This window comes from Pantherophis guttatus, chromosome 7, assembly GCF_059756535.1.
Source record: "Pantherophis guttatus breed Tessera chromosome 7, ASM5975653v1, whole genome shotgun sequence".
Lineage (NCBI taxonomy): Eukaryota > Metazoa > Chordata > Lepidosauria > Squamata > Colubridae > Pantherophis > Pantherophis guttatus.
Genome location: NC_142069.1, coordinates 83,604,785 through 83,628,049, shown reverse-complemented (window position 1 = coordinate 83,628,049; position 23,265 = coordinate 83,604,785). Strand labels below are relative to the sequence as shown.

The following is a 23,265-nucleotide window of genomic DNA, read 5'->3' as shown; positions in this document are numbered from 1 at the left end:
AGAATAGAATAGAATAGAATAGAATAGAATAGAATAGAATAGAATAGAATAGAATAGTTGGAAGGGACCTTGGAGGTCTTCTAATCCAACCCCCTGCATAGGCAGGAAACCCTATACTATTTCAGACAATAGGTAGACCCCCTCTTCTCTGTGACAACCCCTCAACTATTGGAAGACTGCTATCATGTCACTCCTAGTCCTTCTCTTTGCTAGACTAGACATACCCAGTTCCTGCAACCATTCATCATAAATTTTGATCAGTATATAATCAAAATTGGGTGAAAGGGGACTAAGATTCGACACTTCTCCATGTGAATCCATGTGAGATGAAACCCAGGTTCCAACACTTACCACATGGTGTGGTGATCGGAGAAAACATCATCTGGCTGGAAGATCTCACCATCGTAGTAGCAAGAGCACTGGGATCTGGGCACGCAATCACCCTGCTGATCGAGATACATCCCAAAGGGGCAAAAACAACCTTCGGTACAAAATTCACTGCAATCTGTGTCTGGATGGGCGAGAGACCGGCAGGTCCGATTGCACGGACTTCCACACTGTTGGTAAAGTTGGCCTTCTGGACAACTCATGGCTGTAAAACAATTTTTTAAAAAATGGGTCAGAAAATGCTCTGTCTTACACATTGGCAAAAAGAATCAGAACACAAAATATATAAACTGAGTAGACACGACCTTGTAGACGACCCTCACTCTGTCAAGGGCCTCGGAGTACTCATATCTAATGATCTAAGTGCCAAAGCCCACTGTAACAACTTTGCCAAAAAGGCAATTAAGAGTTGTAAACCTAATCTTGCGTAGTGTTCTGTCCCCGTCCCACACGCACACACACCAACAGACGTTCAAGAGTTAAAGACCAAACCAACCGGCAAAATCCTTTTCCTTATGATAACGGAACTTGGCAACAACCTAGTGGCTGCCTGCCAAGAGTTTATTACTTATGAAGAGGAGAGATAATTTCTCCCCACTTCTGATACATCAAAGGAAAGCAGCTCAATAATTACAGAGTCAATCAAGTCCAGATATAATCCAGCAAAGTCTATAGCAAAAGTCCGGCAATGCAGAATGGCGTGGAAGCTTTCAGCTTTGTTCGTCACAAGGTTTGACTGGCCACCACGCTCCCTTTTATACCTTGTGGGGTGTGGTCCAGTGACTCAGCCTAATCTCGGGCACGCCTTTTCTTCTGTTGTACGCGCTTATCTCTGTGACGCTGGCGTGGATCCAGCCAAGACTCATTTCTCTTGTCCACCTGTGGCTGTATGGACGTGCTTGGCCCCGGCCCTATCTCTTGCCCTTCGGCGGACACCGAAGGCATTGCCAAAGAGGACGGTCCTGGAGAGGGAGGCCTTGCCAACTCCTCTGCTTCACTCTCGGAGACCTCTCCTGCCAGTGACACAGGCTCAGGTAACGGAGCCACAACACGTAGCTTCTTCTCCGGTAATATTACATTACTAACCAGAGCATACAAAACATTTGCTAGACCAATTCTCGAATACAGCTCATCTGTCTGGAACCCACACTGCATATTGGACATCAATACAATTGAACGTGTCCAGAGATATTTCACAAGAGGAGTCCTCCACTCCTCTGCTCGCAACAAAATACCTTATGCTACCAGACTTGAAATTTTGGGCTTAGACAGCATAGAACTTCGCCTCCTTTCGTCCGATCTAAGCGTAGTAGATAAAATTATCTGCCACAATGTCCTACTGTCAATGACTACTTCAGCTCCAACCACAAAAATATACAAGCACACAATAGATACAAACTCAAGGTAAACTGCTCCAAACTCGATTGCAGAAAATACGACTTCAGCAACAGAGTGGTCAATGCCTGGAATGCACTACCTGACTCTGTGGTTTCTTCCCCGAACTCCCAAAACTTTAACCTTAGACTGTCTACTGTTGACCTCACCCCGTTCCTAAGAGGTCTGTAAGGGGCGTGCATAAGCGCACCAGCGTGCCTACCGTCCCTGTCCTAATGTTTCTTCTATTTGTATTCATTTTATGTATTTAAATCATGTTTATACTTATATGGGAGAGCCTTCTCTGTGGGGGCACCTGCTATCTGGAATGAGCTCCCCCCGGAGATACGGAGGATCCCGGATCTGCGCACCTTCTGCCGCGCTCTTAAGACCTTTTTATTCCACCAGGCGGGCCTGGCCTAATCTTTTCCCTCTTTTTAATTATGTAAATTTTAATCAGTTTTTTTTTTAATGATTGGGGTTTTAATCTGTTTGGGCCAAATTGTTTAATTCGATTTTACTTTGTTTTTAAATCTTGTAGCTATGTATTTTTACTGTTTGGCTGTTCACCGCCCTGAGTCCTTCCGGAGTAGGGCGGTATATAAATTAAATAAATAAAATAAATAAATAAAATAAAATATGTATTATCTAATATGTGCTTGACTGAATGAATGAATGAATGAATGTTTGGAGTTACTACTCAATCAATTCATATCTAAACTTCTTCTGGAGAATGTCTATGGAGATTCTCAGTCATTCAGGTCATGGTTATCCCAAAGGTGCTTTTTTCAAGAGGCAACTGGACTTCCTGGGATTTTTTTTTCTAGAGTTCAGTTGCCTCTTGAAAAAGCATATTTGGGACTCCTCTGGAGAACCTATTTTGTGATTCCTGGAACATACGAATACCTTTTTGAAACGATGAATTATTAATCTTCAAATGCTGGGAAGAATGAAGTATCTTGGTAAAAGAGGCATTGCTTTAAGGAGAGGGATTCACATTATGACCACAATTGCGCCCAAAAATTGCCATTGCTAAGTGACACAGTTGTTAAGTGGGATTTGCTCTCTTTCGCGACCTTTCTTGCCACAGTTGCTAAGTGAATCGCTGCAGTTGTTAAGCTTGTAACCCGGTTGTTAAATGAATCCAGCTTCCCCATTGATTTTGCTTGTTAGAGGTTTGCAAAGTGGAATCACTTAACCCTGGGACATTGCAATCATCCTAAATTTGAGTGAAAGAAATAAATATAACAAGGTTCTCCAGCAAAATAATAAAATAAAATAAAAACGAGCCATGATTTGAATTTTGATCATGTGACCACAGGGATTCTGCAAAGGTCATAAGTGTGAAAATCGGTCATAAGTCACTTTTTTTCAGTGCCATTGTAACTTCAAACAGTCACTAAACGAATGGTTGTAAGTTGAGGACTACCTGTATGTAGTCCATCACCCACTTTCTCTTTTTCTTCTGGGCTTCAGAATTGCTGGAACCTATCCAAGCGGAGATGATACTGGACTTCTGAGAATATATGGGAGGAACCAGTGATGGGATTCAGCCGGTTCGCACCAGTTCAAGCAAACCGGTTGTTAAATTACCTAACCCCCACTATCAAAGTGGATCCTGTGGAGCGGCCGGCGTGAGGGAAGGAGAAAGTCGCTTTCTTTCTTCTCCCTGCTCCTCTTCCTTCCCTCGTGCCGGCCGCTCCGTTTCCCGTTTATCCATTGCAGTGCAGCACCCAGGATACACTTGATAGTGGGGAGGGGGGTAATTTAACAACCGGTTCGCCCAGGGTCAAGTGAACCGTTTCGGGAGGCTCGTCCAGGGGTGGGTTCCAACTGGTGTTACTACCGGTTCTCTTTGTGCACACGCTTTGTGCGCGATCGCCACGTGCAAGCTCGCTTAGCTTGCACGTGTGCCAAACATGTGCTCCGTGCAAGCGCGTTATGTTTCTGCCCAGCTGAGGTGCGGCGATCCATTCTGCCATGCCTATCATCTGGGCTAAAAACCAAGAAATAAAGGTAGGAATAACGGGGGGGGTGAGAGGGCCCAGCTCCCAGTCACAGAGAACCGGTTCGGTGACGTCACATCGTCACCACTACCGGCTCGGCCGAACCGGGCCGAACTGGGAGCAACCCACCACTGGGCTCGTCCCTCATGTGCAGCGGAGCTGGAGGATAAGGATGGGCGATGCCTCCCATAACAGCCAACCTGACCCTGGGCGAACCAGTTGTTAAATTATTTGAATCCCACCACTGGGAGGAACCCAACTCCTTGTTGTGCCAACATTGTCCTCACAGATACTAGAGGAGGCCTATTCCAGGGAGGTCTTTAATCATGGATTTCAAGTTTCTGATTCTGTTTGACTCCTGTCCCTTTTTCATGTCTGCAGGAAGGACTCATAGCGCAACAGGTTCTTCCATTTTTCAGGGGTAACTTTGGATCCCAATCAACGAATGGACTTTTATTTCTGGCTTGTATATCTTGTGAGTGAAAAAGCAAAACATAAGCCATCCATTGATGGTCCTGTATCTCCAGATGCTAAATTCCTGCTACTATCCAGCCTCATTTTTCAGTCTCAAGCAGGCAGAAAAATAGATTTCCTAAATCGTTTTTGGGCTACAATTCGTGGCTTCTTTTTCCTCCGGCCCCTCATACCTTTTTCAGATTGTTCAAAACCAATTAAGCGCCCTGAACAACAACTTCCATCTGAGATATAAAACGCTAGCAGAACTTACTGTTAGCATCTCTACAATTTTCAGTCCCATCAATTCAGTCTTAACTCTAGATGGCAGCAATTCCAACTTTATGCACTTTTCACAAAACAGCTGCCCCCAAACTCAACAGTGTCAAGATAGACGTTTTGATGAAAAGGGAGTTTTACATCCACGGAGATTTCATATTCGTATTTACTGGCTTTAAAAAAATATACTTCCTAGCATGTACAGGGAGATAAAATTGAATTGCGAAAGAAAACTGAATATCTTCTAGCTCTGTTTACTTGTTTAAATTAAATTTAAATAAGAGCCTTGGTGGCGCAGCAGACTAAAGTGCTGTTAAGTAGCACCAGCTGCCTGCAATTACTGCAAGTTCAAATCTCACCAGGCTCAAGATTGACTCAGCCTTCCATCCTTTCGAGGTAGGTAAAATGAGGACCCGATTTGTGGGGGCAATAAGCTGACTTTGTATAAAAAAGAACACTGCTTAGGGGGCCCCGAAAGCCCTAATAAGCAGGTATATACAAAAGTATGAAGGCTATTGCTTAACGCATTGTAAGCTGCCCTGAGTCTCCGGAGAAAGGCGGAATATAAATCGAACCAATAAATAAATAAATTGTTCTATTCGGCCAGTGATGGCAAACCTTTTAGACACTGAGTGCCCAAACTGTGTGCGTGAGCCAGTGGTGGGTTGCCCCCGGATCAGACCAGTTCTATAGAACCGGTAGTAAAACTGGTGGGAGGCTCCGCCCACTGACCCCGACGTCATCAGAATATTTCTGAGCATGAGCAGAAGAGCATGCGTGCGGCCCCGTCGCGAACCGGTAGTAAAGGTAAGTAGAACCCACCCCTGATGTGCGCATGCCCAAACTGAAAAGGTGTGTACCAGGGGTGGGTTCTACTTACCATTACTATCGGTTTGCATTGTGCCCGCTCTTCTGCACATGTGCAGATCGCTTTTGATGACGTCCGGGTCAGTGGGCGGAGCCTCCCACTGATTTTACTACCGGTTCTATAGAACCGGTCCGAACCCGGGGCAACCCATCACTGGTGTGTGCGCACATAAATGCACACATGTGCATGCATGGATGTGCACATGTGTGAACATGCACTTACACATGTGCGGACATACGCACACGTGCAGCAGAGACTCGAAGACCAGCTGGCTGGCGGGAGGTGGGGCATCCCAACACCAGCAGCGCGTCAAGAGGTAAGATCTTTGTCTTTCGTGAGCTTCTGTTTCATTATTTGCAGGAAAAATAAATAAATAAAATAAATAAATAATTTTATTTCTATACTGCCCTTCTCCCGAAGGACTCAGGGCGGTGTACAGCCTGAGACAAACATCAGTTAAAAATAATTAAAATTATTACATAATTTCGGCTCAGATTTAAAACCCCAAGAATTTAAAACACCCAATTTAAAAATCATTACATTGATAGCCCGGCTTGGCAGAACAGCAGGGCCTTGAGGGCACAACAAAATACACAGAGGTCGGAGGTCTTACGCATTTTCGGGGGCTGTTCATTCCACAGGGCAGGGGCTCCCACAGAGAAGGCCCTCCCCCTGGGTGTTGCCAGCCGACATAACTTGGCTGATGGCACCCTGAGGAGACCCTCTCTGTGGGAGCGAACTGGTCGGTGGGAGGCTGTTGGTGGCAGAAGTCGGTCTCGAAGGTACCTGGGTCCTATGCCATGGAGCGCTTTAACCAACACCTTGAATCGCACCTGGAAGACCACTGGGAGCCAGTGCAGCTCACGCAGGAGGGGTGTCACATGGGCACAACGGGTTGCGCCCATAACCACCCGCGCGGCCGCATTCTGGACCAGCTGGAGCCTCCGAGTGCTCTTCAAGGGGAGCCCCATGTACAGAGCATTACAATAGTCCAGCCGAGAGGTAACAAGGGCATGAGTGACTGTGCGCAAGGCATCCCGGTCCAGAAAGGGCTGCAACTGGTGAATCAGGCGAACCTGATAAAAAGCCCCCCTGGCTACGGCCGTCATATGCTCTTCTAAAGACAGCCGTGCATCCAGATTGCGAGCCCTCTCTGTGGGGGGCAGAGATTCACCCCCAATAGTCAGCGATGGCACCAGCTGACTATATCGGGACGCCGGAAGCCACAGCCACTCAGTCTTGGAAGGGTTGAGTCTGAGCCTAAATAGAAAATAGAAGCTCACGAAAGAAACGCCACGGAGATCTGACCTGGGGCGACGGCACATGTGCCAGCAGAGAGGGCTCTGTGTGCCACCTTTGGCATGTGTGCCATAGGTTCGCCATCACAGGTATAGGGCCTCCTGCTTAAGTGGAGGTTTGGACTAGAAGACTTCCAAGGTCCCTCCCAACTCTATTGTTCTGTTTCTGGGAGTTGGGCATCTGCTCAACAAAGCAACAACCCACTTCATCATTTGAGAATGCCTGTACTGGAGCCAGAGGCATTCCTGAAATGAGAGAGGATGCTTTCCGAATGCCAGCACCCCACTTTTCTTGGATAATTAAAATAATTGGTTTAAATGTTAGCATTCAGATGGGGGCGGGGAACATATGGAACGCACAAGAGAAAGGACACCAGCTGGAGAACTCAATCCCGCATTAGTTGATTCCAACAATCAAGCCTGTAAGAAAACCTTAGAGAGGTGGATGGTGAGCCATCCAGATCTGGTCACTGAAAGTGAGTGGGTAGCCACATAAATTCTCTTAAATAAATAAGTAAATAACCATTGAAAGGCCAACCTTCTGGTTTTCATTCCATTGGCTACAGGAAGAAAATCTCACTCTCTCCACAGAGAGCTGCCGACGTTTGATGAATTGGTCCATCAGTCCAAATTTTGCAACACACACACACACACACACACAAACACCAGTGGTGGAATTCAGCTGGTTCAGGCCGGTTCGGACGAACTGGTTGTTAAATTGCTGGCTGGCTCCGCCCCTTCCTGCCCCACCCTTTTCAGGAGTCTCCACGTGCCCTGTTTTGGCTCCCAGGTAACTGCAGGAAGGTCTACTAGGCCCAAAATGGGGCATGAGAGGGTGCGGCGTGGCCTCCCCGCAGCCCGTTTTTGCTCCCAGGATGCTGCAGGGAGGCCTACTAGGCCCAAAACGGGGCACGGGATGTGTGGCATGGCCTCCCTGCAGCCCGTTTTTGCTCCCAGGGGGGTGCAGGGTGACCTACTAGGCCCAAAACGGGGCACGGGGTGTGTGGCATGGCCCCTCCGCAGCCCATTTTTGCTCCCAGGATGCTGCAGGGAGGCCTACTAGGCCCAAAACGGGGTGCGGGGCAGGCAGCATTCCCCACGGGGCCCATTTTTGCTCCCAGGGAGGTGCAGGAAGCCGAGTGCTACTTGCCACACCTCCTGGCCATGCCCACTATGGCCATGCTCCCCCCCCACCAATCATTAGGGCAGAGAACCAATTATTAAATTATTTGAATCCCACCACTCTCTCTCTCACACACACACACCAGTTCAAGTCTCCATCTACTCATTCATTGGAGAGGGTAGCATTCTCCCTACTCTGGTGGGAGACACTTGCAGTGTCAAAACTGTGCCATGAAGTTTTGGTGGATGTGATTGGGGGAAAGAGCATCTTGACTTGAGGGAGACCTGATGAGCTTCACCCACGGAGAGAAGCCACATCACCAGAAGATTAATTATGAAGAATGATTGAATGATTGGCAATTGCCGTCCAAGCATCTTTGATCCCCTCCCTGTTTTTCTTCCCTTCTCCTACCGCTGAACGTCGCGTGGTGTCATTATGAAGTTCAGAATAATAATAATAACAATATAAAAGACATTCAATAAAAGCATAAATAATAGAAGAGAACAGAGAGCACATTACTGGTAGCAGCATCACACTCTTATCACACAGGCTTATAGATTTTGAAAGGAGTCCATTAAGAAGAAGAAAAAAAAAACACCCATCCTCTAAAGCTCAGTATAAAACGAGAAAGCTTTATTATGGTTTAATACCTCTCGGTAAAATATGAGCCTCTCAGGCCAAGAGCTTTAAATCATTCATCCTAACTAATCCTGGCTATATTATATCAGAGGGGACGGTTGGCACCCCAACTGTCACTCTCAGAGGTTCCCCAGAGCCCCTTCCTCACAGTTGGGCCTGGCGGCAGTGATGTGTCAACATGTTATGCTTTGCAGTTAGTATCAGGGGTGGTATTAACTTACTTTCCCTACCGGTTCGCAAATGTGAGGCCTAGGCTTCTGTGTATGTGCTTTGCTGGTGCGTGCGCCTTCCGTGCATACACCCAGCCTTAAATACGTGCCTAAATAGGATGGTATAGAATCGGGGCAGGCAGGCGGGTGGTGATTTCCACTACCGGTTCAGGCGAACCGGTCTGAACCAGCTGAATACCATCTTTGGATAAAATGTGGGTTAAAAGTTGCATGAAGCCATTGATTTCAGGAACTGTAAGACTAAAAACGGGGGTGGGGGAGGGAAGCTTCATTGCTGGAGGTTTTCAGAAAGAAGACTGGACAACCATTTGTCAGAAATGATATGATGACTCCTGCTGTGGGCAGGAAGTGAGATTAGAAGTTCTCCAAGGTCCCTTTACAGTTCTATGAATCTAGTCTAGTCTAGTCTATGAATCTTAATATCTAGAAAGGCTGTATTACTATTATTCTTTTCAAATTTCTGATTACCTTCCTCCTTATCTTCTTATGACTATAATTTTGTTGCTTGTATCTTACGATTTATATTGTTTTATTTAGTATCCTAGTATGATTTATGTTGATTGCTTATTTAGTATCCTGTGACTATCACAGGATAGTGATGTTTGTATCTTATGATTGATGATAAATGTATTTTTATGATGACTGTGATCATGATCTATCACTTGTTGCTTGTATGTACACTGAGAGCCTATGCACCAGAGATAAATTCCCTGTGTGTCACACTTGGCCAATAAAAGTTCTGTTCTGTTCTGTCTTATTGTATCCCATCCTATTCCTGACTTCCCTTCCCTTCCCTTCCCTTCCCTTCCCTTCCCTTCCCTTCCCTTCCCTTCCCTCCCCCTTCCCTTCCATCTTCTCTTCTCTTCTCTTCTCTTCTCTTCTCTTCTCTTCTCTTCTCTTCTCTTCTCTTCTCTTCTCTTCTCTTCTCTTCCCTTCCCTTCCCTTCCCTTCCCTTCCCTTCCCTTCCCTTCCCTTCCCTTCCCTTCCCTTCCCTTTAATTCCCTTCCATCTTCGCTTCTCTTCTCTTCCTCTTCTCTTCCCTCCTCTCTTCTATTCTCTTCTCTCTCCTCTTCTTTCTCTCCTCTCCTTTCTCTCCTCTCCTTGCCTCTCTTCTTTCTCTTCTCTTCTCTTCTCTTCTCTTCTTCTCCTCTCCTCTCCCTTCCCTTCCCTTCCCTTCCCTTCCCTTCCCTCCCCTCCCCTCCCCTCCCCTATTCTATTCTATTCTATTCTATTCTATTCTATTCTATTCTATTCTATTCTATTCTATTCTATTCTATTCTATTCTATTCTATTCTATTCTATTCTATTCTATTGATTTTCACCCTGTTTGGCCCTGCCTGCTCCACAAAATCAGCTATCGTTGCTCCCAGGCTGCTGGGCTCATTGGCCTTTGGTGATGTTGTGATCAAATTGTCCAGCAGGAAAGACTAGGTCCACATGTGAAGGTTCAGTTAAACTGATTTATTGCTGAAAAGCCTGTGTGCAGGCATCTTCTCAACTAATGGTTGGCACCTGCTGAGAGGTCAATGGAATTCAAGAGAGGTTGGACTTAGTTCGCTTGTGACTACATAGGGATTGTATGCTGATCCTTCTCTCTATATTTATTTATTTTATTTTATTAATCATATTTCTATGCCGCCCACTCTCCAAGGACTCTGGGCGGCTTACAACAATCGACAGTATACTAAATAGCATATTGCCCCCCTAACAATCTGGGTCCTCATTTTACCCACCTCGGAAGGATGGAAGGCTGAGTCAACCTTGAGCCGGTGAGATTTGATCTGCTGATCTGCTGAACTAGCAGTCAGCTGAAGTAGCTGCAGTACAGCACTCTAACCACTGCGCCACCTTGGCTATAGATAGATAGAGAGGGGGGGGAGAGAGGGAGGGAGGGAGGGAGGGAGAGGGAGAGGGAGAGGGAGAGGGAGAGGGAGAGAGAGAGAGAGAGAGAGAGAGAGAGAGAGAGAGAGAGAGCCTCCTTGATCCAAATCTTGTCTTCCATCTGAAGTGAATGAGAAACATTTCAGTGCTACACATTCACACAACTTCACCCTATATTAGTAGCGCAGGCCGAGCCCTGACTTTATCAAGTGCAAGTTCGGGCAAGAGCCACCTACCGCAAAATTCTGGCTTCCTCCAGTCGACGAGGACTCCTTTGCGGGCGCAAGCCATGGCGTAGGCCGAGACCGCCGTGCACAAGCAGTCTTTCCCATCCGAACAGGAGCAGACGTCATAGCGACAGTTCTTGAGGTAGGGAGAAGGGCTCACCTCATGGTGGCAAGGCTCAAACAGGGGTGACAGCAGAACCGAGCAGGAACTCTCGGCGTACCTGGCTGCAAGACAAGCAGGATCAACAGAGGAAGAAGGGCAAATCGTCACAATAGCGTGCTGTTTGGGCACAGAAGGCTTACAGGTAGTCCTCAACTTATGACCAAAATTGAGCCCAACATTGATGTCGCTAAGTGAGAAGTGTGTTAAGTGAGTTTTACCCCATTTTTTGAAGGGGGCACATTTGTTAAGTGAATCACCACAATTCTTAAATTAGTCCCACGGTTATTAAGCGAATCTGGTTTCGGCCTTGCCTTTGCTTGTCAGAAGGTCGCAAAAGGGACACTGCAACCGACACAAGGTGACTCGGGGACACTGCCACCATCATAAATGTGAGTCAGCTGTCAAGCATCTGAATGCAAATCATGTGACCTTGGGGATGCTGCAACGGTCGTAAGTGTGAAAAATGGTCGCAAGTCGCTTATTTCAGCTCCGTTGTAACTTCAAACAGTCACTAAATGAACTGCTGTAAGTCGAGGGCTACCTGTACTTTATTTATTTATTTGTATTTTGAAACCGCCCATCTCCCTCAGAATATTTCATGACTTTTTAATTTTCCATGAAATTTCAGGAGTATTTTTAAGAGAGTTTTAGCGACAGATCCAGTTTTTCCCGCTTGCAACAAAGGGCCTTTAAAGACAGACAAGAAACAATGGATGGAAACTAACCGAGGAGAGAAGCAACCTAGAACTAAGGAGAACGTTCCTAACAGTGAGAACAATGAACCATGGATCAACTTGCCTTCAGAAGTTGTGGAGGTTTTTAAGAAGCGATTGGACAACCATTTGTCTACAATAGTATAGGTCTCTTGCGAGAGCAAGGGGTTGCCCTAGATGACCTCCAAGAGCCTTTCCAACTCTATTACTTTTATTGCCCAATCAAGCCAAGATGAGACTGTGACATCAGCTCATTAGTGCCACTACGTCTCTGCATTATCGTAGGTCAGGAGAAGAGAACGCGCAAATGTGTCATAAAGGCAGGTACAGGGCCACTTCACTCCTGCACTCTCTGGTGACCCTCCTGCCCCTCCTCCTCTTGTGACCCCCTGGCAGGTTGTGGCTTGGCCAGGAGTGTGCACACATGCGGGGAGACCCTCCTTAAACGAACAGCCAGCCGCCCTGCCCGCACCTTTCCTGTTCTGCCCCAGCTACGGACCCCAAAGAACGCAGTATACACAAAAACTATACAAAGCTTATTTTACTCAAATAACTCAGTCTTTTTCAACCAAAGGCTGTTAATAAACTTCCTTAACAGTCTACAAGCATTCCAAGATAAGGTAATCACAGTCTTACTAGAGTTGGCAGAAAGCCCAGAAGCAATTTTGCAGAAAATCCAGATGCGAAGGAAACTGAACTAAAGTTGTTCCCTACAGCTTGCTGCAAATGGCATTCCTCCTTAAATAGGCTAAGGCAGTGGCCAATTAGCCCCAAGTCTTACTCTTGAGGAAACCTCCTCTTGAGGAGCCACTCCTGCCTTTTGGCAGTCTGCGCGCCCGTGCATCGAGAAGAGGCTCCTCCTCTTCGTCCTCTTCACTTATGGGAGCTTCTGGAGGTTCTGAAGGCCCTGGCTGAATCCCTGCCTCTGGCACCACATCTTCTCCCGCCTCCTTACTGTCCGACTCGAGCGCCAGCTGCACAAGCTGCTGGCGCGACACCACACCAGCCTCCTCGTTGTCGGAATCAGCTACAATCCGCACAGGCCACTGACGGGCCACAATATTTCCTGTGCTTTGGCGCTCACTTGAGGAGGACCTACCCAATGCATGTGCATGCTCCCGGCTCAGCCATAGCCCACCAGGGGGTCACAAGAGGAGGAGAGTCGCCCGAAGGGAAGCCTCCACCATGGCTGACGATCCAGTTTGGATTTAAACAATATCCAAAAAAATAAAAGGGGCGAGGGGTGGGGCCAACCAGTGATGGCACAGGGAGCCACAGCAGAGGGCCCAAAGAGCCACATGCGGCTCCAGAGCCACAGGTTGCCGACATCGGTCCTAGGTGATGTTACCTAGTTTGGGTCATGAAACATCTGCAAGAAAACCACCAAACTCAGAGAGCACCAAGGACCTCTCATTTCAACCCTGAGCTACAAATATTCTCCTTTATTAATAACTTCCTTCTGGTTGTCTTTCTGGAAGTGTTGGAAATGTTCCAGTGGTGGAGTGTTCCAGTGTTGGAGCATTCACAACTTCTGGAGGCAAGTTGTTCCACTGATTAATTGTTCACAGTCAGGAAATTTCTCCTTAGTTCTTGGTTGATTAATTTCCATCCATTGCTTCTTGTCCATTTGCTAGAGGAAGGGCTCACTCCACTATTCCCTGCTGATATCTCTAATGGTTTCCCCTACTACATCTTTCAATGCTGGATATTCTTAACTGGCCAAAAAGGAAGCCAGCTGGCATAGGGCACCTTCTTTACTGATGTACTTTCCTGCGATGGGGCAGAGAATTGCAGGCAGAGAAACAGAATCAGAAAATCTCTTGTTAAGTATTTTTAACCGGGAGAGGTAAGAAATATCCTTTCATCTTTTTTTGTTGTGTATGTAGCCTTGGGTAAGCCTGCCAAAGGAACATTCCTAAGGTGGGCACAGCCAGGGGGAAAAAAAAAAGAAAAGGAAGGGCCGAGAGAATAATAAAACTCATTTCAATGCAAGACGTTGGATATTATTCCTTAGGCATTTAATTGTGTCCTAAGTTTGCTAAAAGCAAAACAAAAACAAAAACAGTGCAAAACCAGAACTCTCATTTAATGCATGGAAAGGAGTGGATTCTTGTCCCTAAAAACTTCACCAAGGGAATTGCGCCTGCCTTTAATGGGCACAAAAAGTCTTTGCTGGATTAAAATAACACAATGCTATTTTTGTTTTTTATCACAGCCCACAAGGATTTGGTCATAAGCACACCGAGTGGTGGGATTCAGCTGGTTTAGGCTGGTTCAGGCAAACCGGTAGTTAAATTGCTGGCTGGCTCCACCCCTTCCCACCTCGCCCCTTCCAGGAGTCCTGACGCACCCCATTTTGGCTCCCTAGTAAGTGCATGGAGGCCTACTAGGTCCAAAATGGGGACCGGGAGTGTGTGTCCCTCCCATGGCCCGTTTTCACTCCCAGGAGGCTTCAGTGAGGCCTACTAGGCCCAAAATAGGGCATGGGGGTGTGGCGCCCCACCCCCACCCCGCGGCCTGTTTTTGCTCCCAGGGGGATGCAGGAGGCCGGGTGCTGCCTGTCACACACCCCGGCCACGCCCACCATGGCCACGCCCACCCAGCCATCATTAGGGCAGAGAACCAGTTGTTCAATTATTTGAATCCCACCACTGATCACCACCTACCTAAACGGGGATTCAGGTTACAGGAATTGCTGTCTTGTTTTTGCAGATCTTCACAGTCTCCCTTCAGCTTCCAAGAATTTCCAAAGTCTTCCACGAGGGTTTCCACCAGCCCGGAGGGAGTGAGGAAATCATCTCCTTGATTGCTGTTGTAGTTGCCGCACAGACCACACGTTTGTTCGGTGTATTCCGAAGATAACTTGAAAAAGGACAAAGATGTAGCTTATTTTTCTTGCAGGCGTTTGAGAAACAAAAACGAAACAAAAAATAGCGTACACAACTGGAAAACAAACCCCCCAAAAATAGTGTACACAACTGGAAAAAAAAAAACAGTGCACACAACTGAAAACCTCCACTAAACATGCCTGGAAATAATAATTGTATTTATTTGATATATAAGCAATTCCTCGTTTTATAACTACAATTGAGTCCTAAATTTCTGTTGCTAAGTGAGACGTTTGTTAAGTGAGTTTTGACCCCATTTTACAACCTTTCTTGCAACTGTTGTTATGCGAATCCCTGCCATTGTAAAGTTAGTAACACGGCTGTTAAGCTTTCCCATTGACTTTGCTTGTCAAAAGGTCGCAAAAGTGGATTAGGTCACTCCAGGACACTGCAACTTGTCATAAGTATGAGTCAGTTGCCAAGCATCCGAATTTTGATCACGTGACCCTGGAAACGCTGCGACGGTTGTAAGTGCGAAAAACGGTCCTAAGTCACTTGTTTCCAGTGCTGTTGTTAACTTTGAAACGTCACTAAATGAAACGTTGTAAGTCAAGGACTTACTGATAGGCTGATAGACTATTGACTTACATCAATAGAATAGAATAACAGAGTTGGAAGGGACCTTGGAGGTCTTCTAGTCCAACCCCCTGCTTAGGCAGGAAACCCTACATCACTTCAGACAAATGGTTATCCAACATCTTCTTAAAAACTTCCAGTGTTGGAGCATTCACAACTTCTGCAGGCAAGTTGTTCCACTTATTAATTGTTCTGTCAGGTGTTCTAACATCAAAACATCTCTTAAGAGGCTCCCAATAAAACAGAGGCATGTTCCTTAATAAAAGGACATTCATTAAATACAGTAATGATTAATTTTGAAGTTTGGGGAAAAAAAGAAAGAAAAAGAAAAGGAAAAACACTCCTTTCACATTTATCCCGGGAAAGCCTGGAAGGAAAAGTGAATTTTCTACAGCTACCAAAAAATGGTGATTGTTCTGGTGAGAGAGGAGAGAGAGAGAGAGAGGAGCAGAGGTGGAATTCATATAATTTAGCTACCGGTTCGCTCAGCACCGAAAATGTGAACGCATGCGCCACCTCCACACATGTGCCTGGCCTTTTGCACATGCACTTTGCTCCTGCACACACCTTCTGCACATGCGCCCGGACTCAAAAACATGCCTAAATAGGACAGCATAGAGCCAGGGCGGATGGGCAGGTGGCCACCCACAATTTCTGCTACCGATTCGCTCGAACCGGCCTGAACTGGCTGAATACCACCTCTGGAGAAGAGCATTGTGAAGCACAAACAATACCACAAAGAAGTCTTCCCGTGCTTGGTTGTGCATTCGACAACCTTCCCTAGTGTTCCTCCCCAATCATTCTTCTATTCTATTGTTTGGACCCAACAAGCAATATTATTGCATTGTTTGAAAACCAAAACTGTACATACTCCCTCATTGTTTACTCCTAAAACTCTCCAGTTGCTGCAAATACGATAGTAGAAACACAGGATTTTCCTGTCTGCTTATGCCACGGAGGCAGACGGAGTATCTTAAATTCAGGGTCATGTTCTTTTGGGGTAAACACACACATACAGACACACAAAAACCGCCAAGCCTCATGGAAGGATTCATATTTTGCCCACCGCTGTTGATCAACCTACGGTAGTGGCCAAAATTGTGGAAAACTTTTGGGAAACGTGTATTTTCTAAAACTAGCTACTTAACACCATTTTTGGGGGGGAAGTAGTGCCATAAAATTATGTATCAATGGAAAGATAATTTAATCAAGAATGTAATGCAGTAATTTATATGAAGGATTTACTATTAGAATAGCAGTTACAGTATAAAGAAGAAAAGTGAAACACGTAGAAAAAATGAGGTATACAAAAATTATCACCATAGAAAAATCGAGATATACAAAAATAATCACTATGACAGTGAATACTTAGTTGGGTAACCTTTAGCATGACTGATGGCCTTACAACGTCTTCCCATGGAGTGAACCAAGTCTTTTAGTTCTGCAGCTGTTCTAATGTGAAACCAAGATTGAAGGATGGCTTCTATTAACTGGGTTGCTTTTGACTAACAAGTTTCTTTAGTCGGCTCCATAGATTTTGAATTGGGTGAAGGTCTGGACTATTCCCAGGCCATTCCAGCAGTGGAATATGATTCTCTTGAAACTCCCCCCCCCAAAAAAAGTGGTGTTATTAGCCATCAAACCTCAAAAATACACTTTTCCCAAAAGGTTTCCACAATTTTGTCCACTACTTAGACATTCTTAAGCCAACAGAAGTGTTGGGCTCAATTGAGTTCGTAAGCAGGGGTGGGGCTGCTGGGGGTTCACAGAGGTTCGGGAGAACCTCTAGCTAAGATTCTGTGCAGTTCAGAGAACCCCCAAATCCTACTCCTGGCTGGCCCCGCCCACCTTGCTCCGCCTCTTCCAGGAATCCCCACGCAGCCCGTTTTGGATGCAGATAAGTACAGGTCGTGCACGGAGGCTCGGGGAGGGTGAAAAACAGGTCTACCGGAAATTCAGGAAGACCAGAAACGGGCCCGTTTCTGGCCTCCAGAGGGCCTCTGGAGCCTGGGGAGGCCATTTTCGTCCTCCCAGAGGCTCGACGAAAGCCTCCAGAGCCTGGGGAGGGCAAAAGCACCCCACACACACACACCATGGTGCAGGAGGCCTACTAGGCCACACCCACCATGGCCACGCCCACCCAGCAACCGGGCAGAGAACCCCTTGCTAAAATTTTTGAAGTCCAACCCTGGTCATAAGTCAAGGACTACCTTACGTTATAGTGCTGGCTATACTCAAGAATCGGTTCAGCCACTTAGGAGGAGTCTGGCAACACCTTTTCCAATTAAGGGATTTTATTGAAATTAAGAACTTTCTGTTTTTTTTCCCGCTACTATGCAGTTCTCTTCCAGTTTCACTGACTGACTCTTAATTAAGATTTGAGGAATGTGTGTCAGAGCAGACAACCAGACCCACGTGTGCAGAGTCCAAGCTAACTACTTTATTATGTTCTGCCTATAATACAGGAATCTTCCCAGTCTAATTGGGAACAATTAGATAAGGCTCCAAGAGACTTAGTGGAGTTAGAGACTTAGTGGAGTCGGTCCTTGACCTTTTGCAGTGGCCCAGTGACCCCAGACTAGTTCCACGCTTCATCCTTCCTCCCTTCCCAGGCTGGGCGCTTCCCAACAGTGTGAACATCAGCGTAGGGAGAAATCTTGGAAAGCCTTCTCTATCCTCAAGTGAAGCAACTTGTTCTTCCAGACTTCAATGGCTTGCGTTCAGTTCCATGACTCTAGATTTCCACCCTTCCAAAGACAGATCAAAGATGCAATCCTCTACATAATTATCACTGAACTCCATGGGTATCGCTACCGAGTAAACATGCAAAGGACTGCACTATTTGGTCCGTTCCTTTAGGCTTATATATTATTTTTCCTGGAAGCAAAACTTACTCAGTTTAAACAGATTGGCTTCTAAGCAGACCAAAGTGCGTTAAGTATGGACCGCAGGCACTCCACCCAAATTTAAAGACTTTTTTAAAAAAAACAATTTCTACAAGATAGTTCAGCGGTGTCAAACTTGATTTCATTGAGGGCCGCATCAGGGTTGTGTTTGACCTTGGGGGGGGGGCATGTGGGTGTGGCCAGGGTGGCTGTGGCCAGTTCGACATCACTTGTGTCGGGGCGCCTGTGGTGGCCCGAGCACTTTGCCAGTGAAAACGGGATCCAGAGCTCCATTTTTGGCTGCAAAAGCTTCCTGCAACCCTCTGCCAGTGAATACAGAGCTCGGGAGGGCCACCCATAGCCCTCCTAAACTCTGTTTGCACTGGCAGAAACATCACGGACTGGTCCTTTGCTATTTGCTATCCTGGCCTAAATCTTCTCCCCTTTTTAAATGTAAATTTTAATTTGTTTCAAATTATGGGGTATTTTAAATTCAGCCAAATTATTTAATTCGTTTTTAATTCATTTAAAATTTTTGTATTTATGTGTTTTATCTCATGGCTGTTCACCGCCCTGAGTCCTTCGGGAGAAGGGCGGTATAGAAATTTAATAAAATAAATAAATAAATAAATAAATACATTTCCAGGGCGGCCCCACGGGCCATATCTAAGCACCCTGCAGGCTGGATCCGGCCCCCAGGCCTTGAGTTTGACACTCCTGAGATAATTAATATTTTTATATTAGTACTAACTATATTACTGGTGGGACACAGATGCCGAGCTTGTTGATCAAAAGGTCAGACGTTCAGCAGTTCGAATCCCTAGTGCCCACATAACAGGGGGAGCTCCCATTCCTTGTCCCAGGTTCTGCCAACCTAGCAGTTCGAAAGCAGGTAAAAAATGCAAGTAGAAAAATAGGGACCACCTTTGGTGGGAAGGGAACAGCGTTCCGTGCCCCTTTGGCATTGAGTCATGCCGGCCACATGACCACGGAGATGCCTTCGGACAGCGCTGGCTCTTCGGCTTTGAAACGGAGATGAGCACCGCCCCCTAGAGTCGGGAATAACTAGCACATATGTGCGAGGGGAACCTTTACCTTTACCTTAACTATATTACAGTTACCAACTATGAGAAAAGAGAGAGACGGGGCATATTAAATAATGATGTCATTGGGCGAAATAAAGGATTTCTGGGATTGATTGATTTTTTAGAATATTTTTTTTTAAATTTAGATTTCAGTGTATTTGTTGGAAAAGGTGGTTGACTATCTAAAGTTTAGAAGGGCACGGAGGGAAAAGATGCCATTGTTTAGGAATGTTAGCAGGAAACCCAGATTATGCAACATTTATCATAAAATGTCTGCTGTGTTCATTGGGAACGACTCACTTCCCCCAATTGTCCAAAATATTTGGCACTACCTCCTGTTGTGAGTGGGTTCTAAATTATTTTTAAGGCGCCAAGGCAACCAACTACCGATGTTTAAGAAACAGAAGCATTTGAAAAAAAGAAAATAGGGGGAAAATTAGAAGACGAATTGGAAATACAGCTCGTTCTTGATGTCTATGGAGATTCTCAATCATCCAGGTCATAGTTCCGTGATGGCAAACCTATGGCACGCGTGCCACAGGTGGCACACAGAGCCATATTGGTAGGCACGCAAGCGTTGCCCTAGCTCAGCTCCAGCATGCATGCATGCATGCACTGGCCAGCTGATTTTTGGGCCTTCTGGACCCACCGGAAGTCAGCAAATGGTCTGTTTCCGGCCTCCGGAGGACCTCCGGGCGGTGGGGAAGGCAGTTTTTGCCCTCCCCAGGCTCCTAGAAAACCTCTGGAGACCGGGGAGGGCAAAAAAACGGGCCTATCGGGCCCACCATGCCATCACTTGCCAAAAACGGGTGGGAGCATGGGGGATCGCGTGCACATGCATGGCGGGGGGGCAGGGTGCATAAAATTATGGGTGTGGGTACACGCGCGCCCCTCACTCCCTCAGCTTTTGGCACGTGATGGCAAAAAGGTTAGCCATCACTGTCCTAATTATTCCAAATATGCTTTTTTAAAGAGGCAACTGGAGTTTCTGGTTTTTCTTTGAAGAACATTTCGTTTCTCATCTGAGAAGCTTCTTCGGTTCTGACTGGATGGTGGGGAATGGAAGGGATTTATATTCTTTGCAGACAGCTGGTCATTTGCATTCTTTTTAGAGAGTCGTTGAGGCCACTTAGAGGTGTATCTGTGTCCTCAGGGTCTCACCTGAGTGGTGCAAATGGATGTGGAGCCTTCTCAGAAGTGCTGTAAGGACTTTGTTGTAGATTGGAGATAGAGGATGTCGTATCCCTCCCCCTCTGTTGAGGGAGGGCTGTTCAATTTGGACATACATGGCCTCTTTGACCCCTCTTTCAAACCGGCAGTCCAATCTGTCCAAAATGTGGACTTTGCTGCCTTCAAAAGAGCGGCCTTTGTCTCTTAAGTGCAGGTGGACTTCTGAATCTTGTCCTTGCTGTCTGCAAGGAGTATAAATCCTTCCATTCACCCAGGATCCAGCCAGAGCTAAAGAAGCTTCTTGGATGAGAAGCAAAATGTCTTCAAAGAAAAACCAGAGGTTGGTAAAATGAGGACCGAGATCGTTGGGGGCGATATGCTGTCTCTGTAAAACCACTTAGAGAAGGCTGTGAAGCACTGTGGTATATAAGTCTAAGTGCCCTTCCTTCCTTCCTTCCTTCCTTCCTTCCTTCCTTCCTTCCTTCCTTCCTTCCTTCCTTCCTTCCTTCCTTCCTTCCTTCCTTCTTCCCTTTTTCATTCTCCTTCCTGGTGGTGCAGTGGTTAGAATTTAATATTGCAGGCTGATTCCGCTCACTGCCAAGAATTCAATTCTGACCAGCTCAAGACTGAATCAAATTTCCATCCTTCTGGGGTCAGCAAAATGAGGACCCAGATTGTTGTGGGGCAATATGCTGACTCTGTAAACCACTTAGAGAAAGCTGTAAAGCACTGTGAAGCGGTATATAAGTCTATTGATATTGCTATCACAATGAAGCTCTTTCCATCTGCTCACTGAAAGCATCCTGTTGCCATATTTGGGGATCTCCCCGCCCCCGCTCTTCTTTTCTGTAGCATTGCACAGGGAGTCCTTGACTTATGACTACAATTGGGGGCCAGACTTTCTGTTGTTAAGCAAGGCAGTTAAGTTACAAGTGCCGGATTTTATGACTTTTTCTGCTGCTGGCGGTTAAGTGAATCACTGCAGTTCAGTGGTTTGGCAAATTCAGATTTCCCAATTGCTGGTGGGAAGGTCACAAATGGGAATCAGTGGTGACATGCTCCAAAGTCTGCTACCGGTTCACTGTGCATGCACAGTGCGCGTGAAACATGCGCTTTGCGCGCATGTGCACCACAGGCGCTACCATGCAGCACTGAAAAAGAAGGCTTAACAAGCCTTTTCTAAGGTAAGTAGAACAGCAAAAGGGGGGGAACAGTTGTGCTGCACGATTTACATTTGCTACAAAGTAGCATTTTTTTACTACCGGTTCAGGCGAACCGGTCCAAACCAGTAGCATTTCACCCCTGAGGTGACCTCAGGACACTGCAACTATCATAAATACAGTCCAGTTGCCAAAGTCCCAATTTTGATCACGTGATTCTGGGGATGCTGTAACAGTCACAAGTGCAAAGATCAGTCTTAAGTCAGTTTTTTCGGGCACCATTGTAACTTTGAACAGTTGCTGAATAAATGGTCATAGGTTGAGGACTACCTGGATAGGGTTTTTTTTTTTTTTTTTCTTCCTAGATCTGGGTATGACTTTTGTCAAGAAGAGAGCACAGCCTGACAGCCAGTATAAACCCACTGTCAGGTTTCGGTGCTATCTTAAATAAACTTCATTCTCAAACGCAAGGTCTCTGATGAATCTTTTCTTTATTTAAGAATAGAAACAACCGTCATCCCTGAACTCTTTGTGTAGCCAAAACTGGCACCTCCTTCCAAACCCCTCCCTTTCCGTTCTTCAACCCCAATGTCTCATTGGCCATCGTGCAGATCCATCTCTCCGTCCCAAGAACTTTATATTCACAGAAATGCCCCCTCCCTTTATCACCCAGGTAACGCTATCTACTAAGGAGCAGGAAACTAGGTAAAAGTTCATCTCAGCATTAAAGCAAAGCTTCTCCCTCTCTCACTCATGTCAGCGCTGGAGGAGTTCATAAATTGGAACTCTGACACCCACATCTGCAAACAGTCTATTATTTGGGGGAAATGATCACACAACTTCAAATTAGAAAATCATGCACTGCAAAGATTTTGATGCACCCCTGCGATTTGCTTCCTCCTAAAGTACAAGTTATTTATTCAGCTCTGAAAAAAAAATGGACCAAATGCAGTACAGATCTTTCCAGATTGGGCCAATTTGTTTCTAATTCTCTAACTTGTCCTCGGGCTGGATGGCTGACGGCGGTTTGAATCTGTGGAAAACCTTCCTTGCTTTTAAAAAGGAGTCCTCGTAAGTCCCTGATCAAGGTAAAAAATAAATAAATAAATAAACATTCTGTTTTAATGTAGTAACAATTAGCATGGGTCATCGTCCTTTGAGATCAGGGGAAAAAGTGATCCCACAAGAAAACAAAGAGAATCTTTGAGAATGAATTGCATCGGCTGGAGCAGGAAATGATGTAAACAAGAATCTTTTATATTTGCCTTCATTCTAAGAGTCTTTTACTCATAATTTCGTGGAAAGAAAATATAAGAAGAGGAGAGATGGGTGGTGGTGGTGGTGGGAAAGCAGCAGTGTAGAATTTCACTATTATTTAATTTTCTTTAAAGAGAGACAAACCTACATGCAGTAATAGCCTGTTTCCCCTAAAATAAGACATCCTCTGATAATAAGCCTTTTGAATGCATGTGCTAAAGTAAGCCCAGCCGGTCCCCGCCATTTGCTCTGGTTTCCTCCACGTGCCCCAAAATAATAAGACCAAGCGCTTATTTCGGGGATCAAAAAAATATAAGACAGGGTCTTATGTTCGGGGAAACACGGTAGTTAAGCATAATCTGCTTCAGGGAAAGCAGTTGGTTCAGGGGTAGTACTCACTTACTTTCCCTACCGGTTCGCAAATGTGCGTGAGGGCATGGTTCACGCATGCACCTGGCCTTCCGCACAAGTGCTTTGCTGGCGCGCGTGTCTTCTGCGCATGTGCCCAGCCTTAAAAACATGCCTAAAAAGGGTGGCATAGAGCAGGGGCAGGTGGGCGGGCCCACTCGCGATTTCCGCTACCTGTTTGGGTGAACCGGTCCG

The 23,265-nt window shown here is 46.0% G+C and overlaps 1 protein-coding gene across 1 annotated transcript in view; it reads right to left on the bottom strand.

Annotated features, from left to right (window-relative positions):
- The window catches only part of VWF (von Willebrand factor), a 195,543-nt gene that overhangs the window by 114,165 nt on the left and 58,113 nt on the right, over window positions 1-23,265 (bottom strand). Inside the window, exons 14-16 of the mRNA XM_060684131.2 lie at window positions 14,308-14,503; window positions 10,775-10,990; window positions 352-592 (exon numbers count right to left, since the gene is read on the bottom strand). Of these exons, the coding sequence (XP_060540114.2) occupies window positions 352-592; window positions 10,775-10,990; window positions 14,308-14,503 (653 nt within the window). The remainder of the gene's footprint in view (window positions 1-351; window positions 593-10,774; window positions 10,991-14,307; window positions 14,504-23,265) is intronic.